This window comes from Suillus bovinus (assembly GCF_016758785.1).
Source record: "Suillus bovinus strain UH-Sbo-P2 chromosome Unknown EDB93scaffold_37, whole genome shotgun sequence".
Lineage (NCBI taxonomy): Eukaryota > Fungi > Basidiomycota > Agaricomycetes > Boletales > Suillaceae > Suillus > Suillus bovinus.
In genome coordinates, this window is record NW_024542093.1 from 234,707 (window position 1) to 249,245 (window position 14,539).

The 14,539-nt window shown below is 48.1% G+C and overlaps 2 protein-coding genes across 2 annotated transcripts; one reads left to right on the plus strand and one right to left on the minus strand.

Annotated features, from left to right (window-relative positions):
- Nucleotides 1–5,997: 5,997 nt before the first annotated feature.
- Nucleotides 5,998–11,065, plus strand: EDB93DRAFT_1337983 (CHAT domain-containing protein; the record flags this gene model as incomplete). The annotated part of the gene is made up of 9 exons (XM_041455379.1): nucleotides 5,998–6,045; nucleotides 6,106–6,218; nucleotides 6,270–6,409; nucleotides 6,463–6,581; nucleotides 6,634–7,201; nucleotides 7,295–8,102; nucleotides 8,158–10,734; nucleotides 10,828–10,896; nucleotides 10,954–11,065. Exons 2-9 carry the CDS (start codon nucleotides 6,211–6,213, stop codon nucleotides 11,063–11,065), a joined length of 4,401 nt encoding a protein of 1,466 aa, XP_041306581.1. The 5' UTR covers nucleotides 5,998–6,045; nucleotides 6,106–6,210.
- A 494-nt stretch (nucleotides 11,066–11,559) lies between these two features.
- EDB93DRAFT_1087489 (aspartic peptidase domain-containing protein) lies at nucleotides 11,560–13,286 on the minus strand (the record flags this gene model as incomplete). Its single annotated transcript, XM_041446045.1, has 6 exons — nucleotides 11,560–12,032; nucleotides 12,084–12,254; nucleotides 12,311–12,616; nucleotides 12,673–12,902; nucleotides 12,956–12,999; nucleotides 13,053–13,286. The coding sequence occupies 6 exons, from the start codon at nucleotides 13,284–13,286 to the stop codon at nucleotides 11,560–11,562; spliced, it is 1,458 nt and encodes a 485-aa protein (XP_041306582.1).
- Nucleotides 13,287–14,539: the final 1,253 nt, after the last annotated feature.

Below are 14,539 nucleotides of genomic sequence, written 5' to 3' on the forward strand. Positions count from 1 at the left end.
CATGGCTTCTAGGAGGCACTTCGGGACTGTCGAAGTTGACGACAAAAGCTTGGAGAGCTTGGGGGATGAGGATTGGGGGAAGTAATAGGCTTGCTGGAGGATAGATGCCCCTGGATGGACCATCTGCTGGGTTGTGTGCACTGGGTATGTAACAGGTGAGGAAGGTGCACTTCGAAGATGCGGAGAGCTGATGGATCTGTTTGAAGATGACATTGGTGGCCTTGTTGTGGCTGCGCCCTTTCCACCAACCTTCGACAACGCCCCTGTTGTCGCCGAAAAATTTGATGCAGCTGCCCTCTGGGCATTGGCTGAGGAGAGAGATAGTGAGGAATTCCATGCCGACGGCCTCTGCCCAGCCAATGTCTCGATTTTCGGCTTTCCAGCCAGGGAGGAGATGCCATGCCCTCCATCTGCCTTTGATCCAAATCACGATCCCAGAACCTGAACTAGCATCTGAGTAAGCCTTGGGTTCAATGACTTCGACGGGTCCTGGGATGGGGCGAGAGACAATGGATTGCCTGAGACTGGCTTTCCACCATCAAAGATCTTCGCCTGTGTGTTTTGGGGGGGTACAAGGCATGAAAGGATGATCGTGAAAGATGGAAAGCATGGTTTCGAGTGATACGAGATAAGCGCGTCCTTCAGGAAGGACCAGAGATGCGTGCAGGAGCTTTCCATATAGTTCTTGGACCTCTTGCAGGGTGTGTGAATATCGGGCTTCCCATTCTTGGATTGCTGCCACATATTTGTCTTTCTTCTTCTGTGGGATCAAGACTGAGCGTGTCGTGATGTCCCAGAGAAAGCTGATGAAAGGAGCGCACGACGAGAAGAGAATGTCTTTGGCCAGCTCCCAGGGTATTCCCAGGGTTTTTGACAGACGGTCAATGTCATCGAAACAGAACGTGAAGAGTGCATCTTCTGGTGAACGTGGGGATGCTGCTGATAGATCACGAATGGGAAAAGACATGTCCTCGTCAAATTCTTTGATGGTGCCATCTGGCATGGTTGAACCACGGTACCATTTACGTCCCCCGTCCACAAGCATTCCTCCATTCCTTGCGATGATGATTGAACGAGCTCTGTGGAGTTTGTTGTAGCTCTCAAGGTGTTCTCGGAGAATGCGGATGAACAAATGGTCGTTGACCCATTTCGATATGGGCCCAATACCTTGTGATCGGAAGATATCGGCCCCAGTGTCAGCGATTTCGCCATAAGTGCCTGCGGAGGCTGAGAAACCAAAACAAAAGCTTGAGTCAATAGCAAACTCATCCTCCCCCGTTCTGACAACCAACCCTGGCCACTGAGATGGATGGAGAGGGACTGTGCGATATGGTTTCCCCAGCTTGGGAACCATGGAAAGTGGGGCTGTTTGGAAAGGACCGATGAGTTTTTCTGTTTCTGATTTAGATAATGGACCAATGTAACGACCAGTGGAATATTCACAATCCAAAATAGCTGCAAAAGCATCATGGTAAGTGTATAGTGAAGGATTATTAGAAGGGGTGTAAGAGACAGATATGTTGGGAACGCTGCCCAGAAAACCAATGTGTAGTCTGTTGGGAATGTGTGCATATTTACGTATAAGATTCGAAGAATTAAGAAAGTGCAGCCAAGCTTCGGGTTGATAGGGGGTGAGCGCCTTAGATGCTCTTGCTTTGAGGACATTCTTGAACCCCGTGATCCTTCGCTCCGCATCCGGAACATTCATGTATGTGTGAACGAGTGGTACTGGAACATCCTTTTGGTCGCTGCCAGTCGTAGCACAGCTCGAGCCCTTTGGGGTTGACTAAGTGACCCTCTGCGTTGCGACGACAGTGAGTCTTGGTTCGTCTGTCCCACAGGAACTCGGAAGAACATTTGTGGATGGGATGACGGAATCGACCCAGGCAGAGGGCGCAAGCTGAGGGGCCAGGTTGACTTGCGCCTGCTTGAAAAGACTGCAGGCCCTTCGACATTTTCTTTGTGGCATGGTCCGTAGGTCGGTACGGGTGATAACGGTTGTTCCCTGACGGAGAAGGTGGTTCAGCGCGCTTGCCCCGGTTCTCGCTAATATCCCTTCCTCGATGACGAGGAGGGGGGTTAGAAGTAGCAATAGTATTTTGGAGCTGTGCAGGGGTAAGAGATGTAAGGAGTGGTGATACAATTTAAACAGGTGTGAGCATGATGGAAGATAACATGCGAGTTTGCTGATGTGTTAGCCATTGGAAGTATGGTAGATTTAGTAAGCAGAGATATATGCGTAGCGGAAGCATGATGGAAGCGATGTTGATAGCAAGCAAGCAGCGCCATGAGCAATTTTCAGAAAGTGAGCGTTAGAGGACAGCAACAGCAGAAAGCGAGGAAAGACATGCATCAAATGATGATACAGATAGCAAGTGGGTTGATTTCATTAGTATGATGTGTGAGGCTCAGGAGTGGGGAGATAACGCACCAATTTGAGGCTCTCGTCGCGCTCGGTCTCCCAGACATCGTCTGATATGGAATTGTACAGGGCATTGTTGAAGATGCCGATGTTGAACCCCTGGTTCTGAGTGAGCCGATCGTGCCATTCACGACGTACAAATCCTGCATAGCGGAGGAGGGTCTTTTCCCCTCGAGGGTGCATTCGGTGCTCGTGATTGGTGATGAGAGTGAAAAATAGGGCCAGCGCTTGTTGATGTTTTTCCGGCCATCCAGTCTTCTCTATGTGAACAAGGAAGCTCGTCTTGGCTAAGTCAAACTGGCGCCAGGATAAGTCATGGTCCTGAACAACTTTCTGCAAAGCCTTAAAGGATGCTATCGTTTTCAGGGCAACCATGCCATCGACCCTTGCAAAGCTGAAGGCGTCATCTGAGTCTGAGGTAGACCTGGAGGTGATAGCGGCTTCACAGCAGCCATCTGGACTAAAGTACCAAAGCTTGACGTACTCCATGTTTCTGACCTTCTGAATGGTGTATTGGGACGGCCTGGGAATGATGACATCTGCCACGGCCATTTCAGTGTTGAAGTGGTTGATTTTGGGCTTCTTCTTCTCCGCTTCACGGCGCTCTTCTTGCTCCTCAATTTCCTTTGCAGCTCTCTCGCGATCTATGTGCTCTTGTGACTCACGAGCCTCTTCTTCCATCTGCTGATGCCACCGGTCAACCCGCTCTTGGCGCTCCAGTTTCCAGCCTTCCGCCATCTGTGCAAGGGCTTCTTCCCTAGTTGCACCTCCGTCTGTTAGGGCATCGAGCCAGTCCTGGTACGCTGCTGATTCGAAGTTTGGTTGAGCCTCTAGCGCAGGGTCTGTTGTGATGCACTCCATTGTGCCTAAGTCTGAGAGGTAGAAAAAGCAAAGCGAGTTTGTTCTAATGCAGTTGATGACACGAAGGAAAAGAAAGGACGAAAGGCAACGTCGTTGAGGACGACTGAAACGATCTGAGGGTGCGTGGTCACAGTACGAAGAAGGTTCGTACTGCTCCCGACGCTTGCGCAAAGACCTAACTCTAGTTCTATGCTCATGCCTCGCTACGTAATAGAGTATCAAATCCTCGAACGCATGCGGACGTCCTGATGCTCTCACATGAAGATGACGACAACCGACACCCTTACTGGTACGCCCGTGTCATCAAGATTTTCCATCTTGATGTCTGGTATCATGGCCAGGGTGCCACCGCACGGGTGCCAATTCGTATGAATGTGCTTTTTGTTCGTTGGTTCGGGTGTGACATTGGATTCAAAGCTGGGTGGTCAGCCAAACGACTCCACCGCATTGGCTTTTTCAAGCGCGATGACCCTGAAGGCTTCGGTTTCATAGACCCTGACCAAGTAATTCGGGGTGTACATCTGATTCCTGAACACGGACGCACTGACACTCGACTGGGCCTTCGTTTGGATGTGCTATGGAGGATGGAAGAACAGACTTTAAGTATTTCTATGTGAATCAGTATGTGTTTTCTATATATTGGCGTCACTCTACTAATCTGTCTACCCAGTTTTGTTGACCGCGACATGTTCATGCGCTTCCGAGGAGGTGGTGTCGGTCATAAAGTAACACGAGAGTGGGACGAGTTTTTGCGGAATGATGGTGCTGTGCCATCACACGAGGAAGAAGTCATTCAGCTTGAAGAGTCACAAAAGGATGACATGGTCGATGAAGCTATGGACGATGACGACAGTGATGGGAGCGCACCTGAAGACCTGGACGATGACGATTCGGAGGAGAATGAATTTTGGGTTGATGAGGAGCTTGATGATGGTTTGCTTGCGCGTGAGGGATATGGTGCCTTGTAAATTGGTGAGGACCATCCTTTCATTTTTTTGATTGTCGCAGACACGCCTTTGACACAAATATCCCAGCAGATTGGTTCCTGCCTCAACACTCGACTCTCGACACGCAGTGCATGCCTAGCCCATCCAATCTCCCAAAGCAGTCTGGTCTGATGAGCTTATACCTGACTCCACCGTGACACTCCACCACTTCTCCGTTACATAGCGCCACTAGAAGAGAAAGGTGAGACCAATCTCTTCATGCACGAAATTTGCCATTCCCACTAATACCATCATTTGCAGCATTTTGCATCTTGAATTCCCTCCTTATCCTACTCTGATTCAACAGTCACTACAAAGCTGCCATTCTCGCTGCGTCTATCGACTCACCAGCGGCCTTACACTAGCTAGCTCCGGGTATATCAGACACTAGTCAGGCTGCAGGCGACATATCATAGTACATCGTTTGAACTTCATTATGACAGCTGACTTAACATATACTCATCAGCCTAAACATCTTCCGTCTATTGCATGATTCAGCCTGATCGTAAATATGAGAATGATATTTGGTGATCTGTACTTGCCATATGTGAGCTAGACAACCATGGGATCAGAATCTTAATCAGGTGGCGTCAGGTTTTTGGACTTTTGGTGATGCTAGGCATCAGAGCTTCATAGAGGGGCCAATAAATATGATCAAAGCTATGGAGAGGGAGGGAGAGAATTAACAGTGAGAGTACACAAGAGGCTGAACAATACGTGCGATAAGGCCGCTCCTCGCACCACTATTAGTGACTATTGGCCACGGAGAAGAGCATCAAGACAAAGGTAGGCGTTGAGATCGTTCGTTGTCATCTATTCTCCAGCAGGTAAGGTAGATAGCACCAACGATGTGTGGTGAGTGAGTCGGTCGGAAATGTGAATTTTCAAATGAGTGCGTGATCCAGGACGAAAGTCGGACTCATAATATCGTGACATTTGTACAATGTGCGATATTTCTTGATCATGACCGTTCCAGCTCGCCACTCTCCGAACTTTTGCTGTAACATTCGGTATAACACATGCATTCCATTTTGTTGTTCCCTAGGTTAAAAAAACTATCGATAGATGCATAACTCGAACACTTATGGAACAAGGTTCAAGTTGCTGCCGGCCAAGCTCAGCTTTTTTCTAGTCTAACTGTCTAAGTAATAATTTTGCCAAAAGCATCTATCAAACGCATCTCCTGCCCGATTCTGTGATGTGAGTGACTTCGCTTCTGTCCTTGTTGACTCATCAGTGTTTCTTCCTTTATATTTGTTCAGGACTTTACTGCCGTGTTTTGTGACCTCCAGCACACGTCTTACTCTCAAGTTTCAGTTTGGATTCCATCATTATGGCCCGTCTTCGACGTGTCTCCTTCGGGTCTTCAAGTTCATCAGAATCAGACTCTAATCCAGACTTTTCTCCAGCGTCATTGCATAAAAATTCTTCAGGTCCTCCACTAGAGAATTCTGTTCCCAGCGTCGAGCCCTTAAAAGGCACAAAATATGAGCATGAGGACAACGACAACAAAATGAAGGGTTCGAGACGTCCACTATGGTAAGTTATTGTGTTGCATGGGGCATGTATGAACTCAATCTCGTGTTTTCAGGCGAGAAAAAGATGTCAACAAGTAAGAGGCTATATGCAGCACTTATTGTTTCAATGCCTCAGTGTGCGCCTTGTAATTTAGTGAGGAGTCTGGCCACCCAGATCACACTCAGGACCTAGGAGAGACGCACATCACTGAAGTACAACAAGTTGTCATTACTAGTATGTGATATCAATCGCCATTCAGCACGTATTGACTATTTCCAAGCCATTCGTGCAACTGATCTCACTCTTGGTCTCCGACAGATCCCCATTGGCTTCCATGTAGTAATAAATATTGATGGCACTGAATGCCAGACGAGCAACAAACCTGTACACATAGATCAGGCTATCGTTGAATGGAACGAGCCTATGCTTCTGTAAGTTGCCCTTAAGTTCATTTTTCTTGCAGGTATTGAGGAAGACTCTAGGTCGTGTGAGCCAGCTTCTAAAGTTCGGGTCAGCGTGTATGCCTCCTCCGAATTGGGTCCCATGCTCTGTCACGGAGAACTCCTCTGCACATTCGAGATCTCTGTCAGAGAATTACTAGATCGCAGTCAAAAATCGCATCGTCAGTATTGTTCATTGCAAATAATGCCTGACGGATGTTAACGAGTATCACAGCCGTAATTTTTCAGCCCAAGCAGGGAGAAGTCGTATCCCCATGTACTTCAATGTTCATGACGCTGAAGCAGCGACTTTCTGATCAAAATAACACCGCAATTCTTCGGCCACTGACTACCGTGAGTGATCAATGCAGTCGGGCCTTCTTACGCTGAGAGTTGTAATGCATAGGTTACATCCGACAGCATATGCGCATTAACACTAGAGACGGATGCCGGACATCGTCTTCTCGCACAGTATCGCAGGACGCAGAACAGTAGGGATCTTGACCAATCTATAAATCGCTTTGAACACACCTTGGATATCTGTCCTATGGATCATCCATGCCGCCCTGCAGCACTATTCAACCTAGTCAACGCAAAGCTTGTTAGTTGCCAGGCTAATGAAACATACCTCGACCTCGACATCCCTATCAATCTGTTTCAAGATGCTCTTTATTTACGTCCCACTGGTCATCTAGACCGACCCAATACCCAGCTTCATCTTGCTATTGCTCTACTGTCTCGCTTCACAAAATGGGGATTTCAGACGGATGCTGATGCAGCTGAAGAGTTACTGGGCGAAGTTCTCGATGTGTGTCATGCCGACAGCCACATTCACAGAGCAGCTTTGCTTGCAATCGAAACATCCGCTCAACAACTGTCCGGCAGCACTGCTGCAAACAGCCTTGGGCAGAAACAGCCTGCTGCATCCATGCTTCATTTATTGTCTAATCAACTCGTTGATCGAGCAAACCGGTGTGAGCGCATAGACGACCCCCATGACTAAGATGAAGTGATATCACTTCATTATGATGCACTGAAATACTACAACGACGTGGATGCTTGTCGAGGGCAATTACCATCTAATCTGGGTACAATGCTGCGAATTCGCTTTACGCGCCGAGGCAATGGAGAAGACTTGGATCAGGCTATCACGCTTCTGACTAAGGCGTTAGCTTGGAGTCCTGTCTGTCATGTACATCGGTCCTCGCTATTGGATAGTCTTGCAGTTTCACTTTCCGCCCGCTTTGATTGCCAAGGCAAAGACGAAGACTTGAATCAGGCCATTGCACTTTCCAGGGAAGCGCTAGTTTTGTGCCCAGTCGGTCACACAGGTCGATCCGAAGCATTAAATCACCTTTCAATTCACCTCTTCTCCCGCTTTCGTCACCGAGGCCATGTTGAAGACTTGGATGAGGCTATCATACTTCAGAAGGAAGCATTGGCTTTGCGCCCGGTCGGTCACAAAGATCGGTACATACCATTAAACAACCTTGCAGCTCAATTCTCCTCCCGCTTTGAGCACCAAGGCAACGACAAAGACTTGGATGAGGCTATCGTACTTTACAGGGAAGCGCTAGCTTTGTGCCCGGTCGATTACAAAGGCCGTTTCATACCATTAAATAACCTTGCAATTCGACTCTCCAGCCGCTTTCATCACCGAGGAAATGGTGATGACTTGGATGAGGCTATTGCCCTTCAGAGGGAAATTCTCGCTTTACGCCCTGTCGGTCATCCAGATCGGTATATGTCATTAAATAACCTTGCGATTCCACTCTCCATCCGCTTCAAGCACCGAGGAAATGAAGAAGACTTGGATCAAGCTATTGTACTTCACAGAGAAGCGCTGGCTTTGTATCCTGTTGGTCACTCAGATCGGTATGTGTCATTGAATAACCTTGCGACTTCCACTCGCCATCCGCTTTCATCAAAGAGGAAATCGTGATGACTTGGATGAGGCTATTGTATTTCAGAGAGAAGCGCTGGCGTTACGCCCTGTCGATCACCCAAATCGATACAAGTTACTGGGAAATCTCGCAAAACACCTCCTTGTCCGCTTTGACCACGAAGACTTGGATGAGGGTATTGCACTTTGTAGAGAAGTGCTGACTTTGCTCCCTGTCGGTCACACACATCGGTTCCAGTCATTGGCCGACCTTGCGGCGCAACTCTCCACCCGTTTTGAACACCGAGGCAATGAAGAAGACTTGGATGAAACTATTGCACTTTGTAGGGAAGCGCTGGCTTTATGCCCTGCCGGCCACACAGCTCAGCCCTCGTTATTGGGTCACCTTGCGGGTCAACTTTCCAAGCGCTTTGATCACCGCCGATGCAATCACGAAGACTTGGATGAGGCTATTGCACTTCAGAAGGAAGCGCTGGCTTTATTCCCTGTCGATCACACACACCGGTCCCAGTCATTAAGTAACCTTGCGGAACACCTCTCTAAGCGCTTTGTTCACCAAGGCAATGACGAAGACTTGGATGAAGCTGTTGCACTCGCGAGGGGAGCGCTAGCTTTGCATCCTGTTGGTCACATAGCTCGGCCCTCATCATTAAACAACTTTGCAAAACAACTATCTCAGCGCTTTAAGCACCGAGGCAATGACCAGGACTTGGATGAGGCTATCACACTTTGCAGGGAAGTGTTGGCTTTGCGCCCTGTCGGTCATGCAGATCGGCCCTTGGCATTATATCGCCTTGCGATTCACCTCTCCACCCGCTTTGACCACCATGGCAATGGAGAAGATCTCGATAAATCACGAGAGAATCTCCGCTGTGCATTGACCCTAATGACCCAACATGATCCTCGTCGATTATGGGTCCATCAGTTGCTAGCTACCGTCTACGTGTCGTCTTATCGACATGATAGCACTGGCCTGGGCGAAGATATTGACAATTTAAATGCTGCCATGCATCATTTTAAGGCAGCAACGAACATCGTCCCTGGAGGCTTGCTACTTCGCCTGCAAGCAAGTCTACGCTGGGTGCATCATGCTATTCAATATTCACATAGTACTCAACTGGACGCTCATGCAACTTCCATTCAACTTCTGGACGCTTACACGTCTGTAACAGCCTCAGTATCGTCTCGTCGTGATGCTATGAAGGAATTCCGACGTTCACTTGCCATGGATGCTGCATCGTGTGCTCTTCGTAGTGGTGACGTGTGTCGCGCTGTGGAGTTGTTAGAACAAGGCAGGACTGTCATCTGGACCCAGATGACACGACTCCGCACACCTTTTGACAGCCTTCAGATTCGTGACGATTCGACAATGGCCCTGATGAAGAGAATCAAAGACCTCAGCTCCCTCCTTGATAAACCTCCTGCGAGCCATCCAGAAGACACCCCAAGAGTTGATATAAAAGCAGAAGAAGCCCGTTACAGACGCCTGATGAAGGACTGGAACGGAGCTGTAGAAGAGATTCGGAAGATCGAGGGCTTCTCTCGCTTCCTACTTCCCCCCTTGTTTTCCGATCTTCAAGATGCAGCTCGTGATGGGCCCATCATCGTGCTCGTTGCAAGCAAATCGTCTTGCGATGACATTATTATCCCGCACAAACAACCCCCGATCAGCATTCAGCTCCCTACCGATTTTGAGAAACTCCTGAGATTGATGCTCGCACTTCGAGAGGCGATTGAAAAAGAGGCCGGTCCTAAAGGGAATCAACCAGCGCTGATAAAAGCTTTGAGGAAGTTGTGGGACCTCGTCGTCCGCCCGGTGGTTGAGAATCTGGGCAAATTTGCACGACGAGGTTCCCGAATATGGTGGTGCCCGACGTCTGTGTTCAATTTCTTGCCGTTGCACGCTGCTGGCGAGTACAGAGCAAATGGAGAGTCCCTTTCGCAGCAGTATATCTCTTCATACACACCATCGCTTACCGCGCTCATGAGGGCTCGCAGAAGTCTTGAGAGGTCACCGTCGGTGTCCTTCGCTGCCATTGGTCAGGATCACCCCGCTGGTGATTCGTTCACTTTGGATTGTGTGGAGCCTGAACTAGAATTAATGCGGAGTCTTTTACCCCCTCCCCCAACTGTTTCCTTCACCAAGATAACGAGCGTTGATGCCACGAAATCTACAGCACTGTGCGCATTGCAAAACAATACTTGGCTCCATTTCGCATGTCACGGGACACAGAAATGGGATGAACCCTTCAACTCAGCCCTTCTCATGCGCGATAAACCGCTTTCACTCCTCGATATCGTACACATGGATTTGTCTCGACATCAATTTGCATTTCTTTCTGCCTGTGAAACAGCATTCGGTGACTATGGTACTCCTGACGAAGTGATACACCTAGCGGCTGGTCTGCAATTCGCTGGGATTAAGAGCGTCATTGGAACATTATGGAAGGTCAATGATAGTACTGTGCAGCGCTTAGTCGAGGCATTCTACAAAAACTTGTGCGGGGATGGCACAATGAATCCCAAGCGAGCTGCCCGAGCACTGCACCGAGCGGTCCAGTCGTTGGCTAGCGACAGGGACATACCCTTGGACCAGCGCATAGTGTTCGTGCATATTGGCATATGATCAATTTCGTTCGTCCTCCTTTTTTTGAAGTGTTCTTGATACAATCTAACCGCTTCGCATGTAGTATCCAGCTGTGGCTACGTTGCCAAGGACTCGAAATTCAATATTTCGGACTTTGAGACTGTATACTTCCACGATATGTACGCCTAATTTCGACTTTAATATGTATTTTCCAGTTTGTTGCCTCGGGACTAAAGGTGGCCGCTTCTAAGGTGCACTGCTTTGTGTGAGGGTAAAGCTCAACATTATACCTTTGGTTCGAACGCGGAATCATATCATAACGGCAGGACACAATCACGATGGACATGATAGTCTTGGTTCTGAATTTTGCGGTTCACAATTGATCTTGCAGCGTCAAAAGCGTCTGACTACTGTTGGCGTACTAGCATATACGTGCACTTGATGCGAACCCGTCGGTGATCCATTGTTCATAAACGAGATCAACTGTTTTATCGTTAAGAGTGTTCTCGAATATACTCCTAGCTATTGTGCGACCAAAGACCCAGTGCTTATCAAAAGCTTAGCCCATCAGCGAATACAGATCAATGGTTGTTCTCGCTATTCATAAAGGATACTGAACGCATGTATTTGTGTAAAGTAAAAACTCAGATCAAGTTATTACAAAGTTTCATCAAGGCATATTAATTCATACAAAGAATGGTGTCGTAAAATGGGCACTGCGTCAGAAGAGAAAAATAGATGAATGATCTATACATTGTACGGTCAGTTGCCATCTTGCAATGATGTTCTACAAAAACAAATAGATAAATGATCTATACGTCACACAGGTGCATGAGCTCTGCTTAGAAGAAAAAGGTAAAGCAGCTTGCAAAAGAGGTAAGAAGAGTAAGCGTTAATGCGATATTCTTGATGGGAGAAGGAGATCCAGAGCTCGTGCTGCTGCTGCTCGAGGTTCCACTGGAGCTCGCGCTCGCGGAGGTACTGGTAGGCAGAGGTATCAAGCCAGTCACCTGCACCGGATTCGGGTCGGAAGATCCGGTTGACGAGCTCAAGCCACTGGCAAGCTGGGCGAAGCCAACGGCAGGGGGGCTAGCACGGAAGACGGAATACACATTCTTTAGGAAGGTATCACCGACTATCCAAGAAGGAACGCTACCAACACCAATATCGAAAATACCACCAGCACACATCTGAGAAGTAATACTCGCGTTGCCGGTTACTGTTTCGTTGAGGGTACCGATGTTCATGTCTAGGGGACTGATCGCCCAGTTTGTACCGCCGAAGGAGATGTAAACTGTGACATTAGTGTCGCAAGCTAGAGATAGATGAGTCTTCTGCAAATCCTGGAGTGCGCACAGATACTGACGGAATGCATATAACCCTTGCCAATCACCAGAAAGCTCTGTAGCACCAGGTACTTGGGCCCAAATACTTGCGGCGATGGGTGTGGGCGCCCCAATGAGGGTGGTGCCTGTGTCGATGGCAGCAAGACCACTAAGTGGATCAATAGCGATCGTCTTGCCTTGTACAGTGACCGCTGTAAATTTGTTACCATTAAGCGTGCTGATAACATGACAGAATGACAGTGCTGACAGCTAACAGTAAGCAACCAATACGATGGTGGACCAGTCAAGCCTAGGTACTCGATAGAGCCGTTGTACAAACTCGAATTCGTTCCCCCGAGAGTGAGCACACCGCCCGGAGCAGCACTGATCTGATTGGCTTGGTTGACATAGCGTTCCAGGTAGAAAGAGAACAAGGGTTCAGATAAATTGTTGGCATTATAGAGGGCTTCCCAAAAGGGAGTGGTCTGAAGTGCAGAAATTGGGGCAAATCCAAGACCCATGATACCTGAGAGTCCATCGCCAGTCAAGCCAGGGGTAACGCTAGTAACAGCAACTATTATCAAAGTAAGGTTAGGTCTGAACCAGCCCAAGTCACCGAGATAGACATACGGAGTTCTTGAGACATTTCGAAAGACCCAAAGGTGACACTATCCTGGGCGACAGTACCTTGTGCTGATCCTGAGCCATAATCTATCTCCAAGTGGGAGGAGGTGGCCTTGTATGTCGACGACTTCGAGGGGTTGAATTCAGGTAAATCTGATCCACAAGAGGTGCATGCAGTTGTTGCAACCCAAAGGTCGGAAGACCCAGTATCGAGGACAAGATTGAAGTTCTGTGGTCTTCACATAACTAATATTTGCGAATGATGCTATGTTTCAAACTTGAAACTTACGGAGTTCCAATGCTCACAACGCCTGAGTAGCTGGAATCGTTTTCCTAATACAATGATGATCAAATCCGTGAGCTACGTGAAGAATCGAGCTGCGAACCTCGTCCGTGATAGGAATTGCCGCAGCGCTGGCTCGCTTCGAACCCGTGCTCTTTACACTCGTTGATTGGATACCATACTTTCTCCGCAATGCTTCGACAGCGTTTGGTAAGTTCGCAACTCGGTTGGAATTACTTCGTCGCACGACTGGGACATGAACTACACCTCCATCTAGTTGTTCAGCAGCGAGAGCAAACGGAAGGAGTGCGATGACTACAAGCGGGAGAGAAATCATCGAAAACAGGTGGACAGGAAGACCGTGAGGAGAGACAAAACAAACTAGCGATCTGCGGGAAACGAAAACTTGTCCTGTGCCTCCTCGGTCCCGCCAAACGGCTATACACAGGCCATAGTCGGTGTTGCCGTTAAAGCGAATAGCGTTCAATTAACTAAATCTTAAGCTTTAGTTTCGAAGTTTGCTCGGTCGTCTCGTTCAGGAAAGGGCGGGTCGTTGCTTGTAAGATATTCAATTAAAATCCTCACACTTGGCTCCTGGACTTGGAGGTCCCTACCTCAGACTGCTTCGATCCATCCAAACCAAGGGCTTGAACCTATTCAACGTTCTCCGCATGTCAGCGTGTACCCATTACGGAACAAATCCACCGGCCTAATTCTGAAAAATCATTCACAACGAAGGAATTGAGATACGTGAATAATGAAACGCACATCGGAATCCGCAGAGAAGGCGAAGAGCACTAGAATCACAGGCATCACAGGCCTGAGTGCCGCGGCACCGTGGTCCAGTCCGAGCAGTTGTAAAATAAAGATCACATAACCTATTGTCAGCGAAAATCCGAACCGTACGAAGCCCAATTACAGTCCTTCCGGAAAGTCTTGACTCACGTGTTCGAAATGGTTCAAAAATAGTAGAAATGTTGAAAATTCAAATAAATCGAAAATTCAGCAAACTTGCACCACTCTCCTTCAAAGTCGAGCAGAAAAGCATAAGTGTCACTCTTTTGAATGTTAGATTATGTCTAATACAGTAACTGAATGCTCCGACGAGGAGGATGCCTCTCATTCACAACACTCTGATGATGAATCTGTTGATGGTATCCATATGGAATCTGGCAACATTTTAGACGAAGAACATGGTAATCTTGGTGGTATGGAAGACTCCTCGGGCGAATATGGTGATGAAACCTATGGGGACGATGACTCGGAGTTAGAGCTTGCTCCTGAGCTACAAGCAATCAAAGGTTACCGTGACTACCTCCTTGTTACTCAACGGGAATAAACTGACACCTAGGCAGATGCAATTTATGCCAAGCAGCCTGCACTGAAGATTTGGATCCCTGGTAGTAAGCTATCGAAGTGGAAATATGATTCCGACTGTGCCGTAGATACCTTCACACATCTACCATTTGTTAAACTCTGATAATCTTACACAAACTTCGTAGATATTCATACCCGTATATTGTTACCCCGTAAATGCAGCTATTAGCTACTCCCCTCCGCGTAATATTGTCCGCGCTACAGATAGCCACT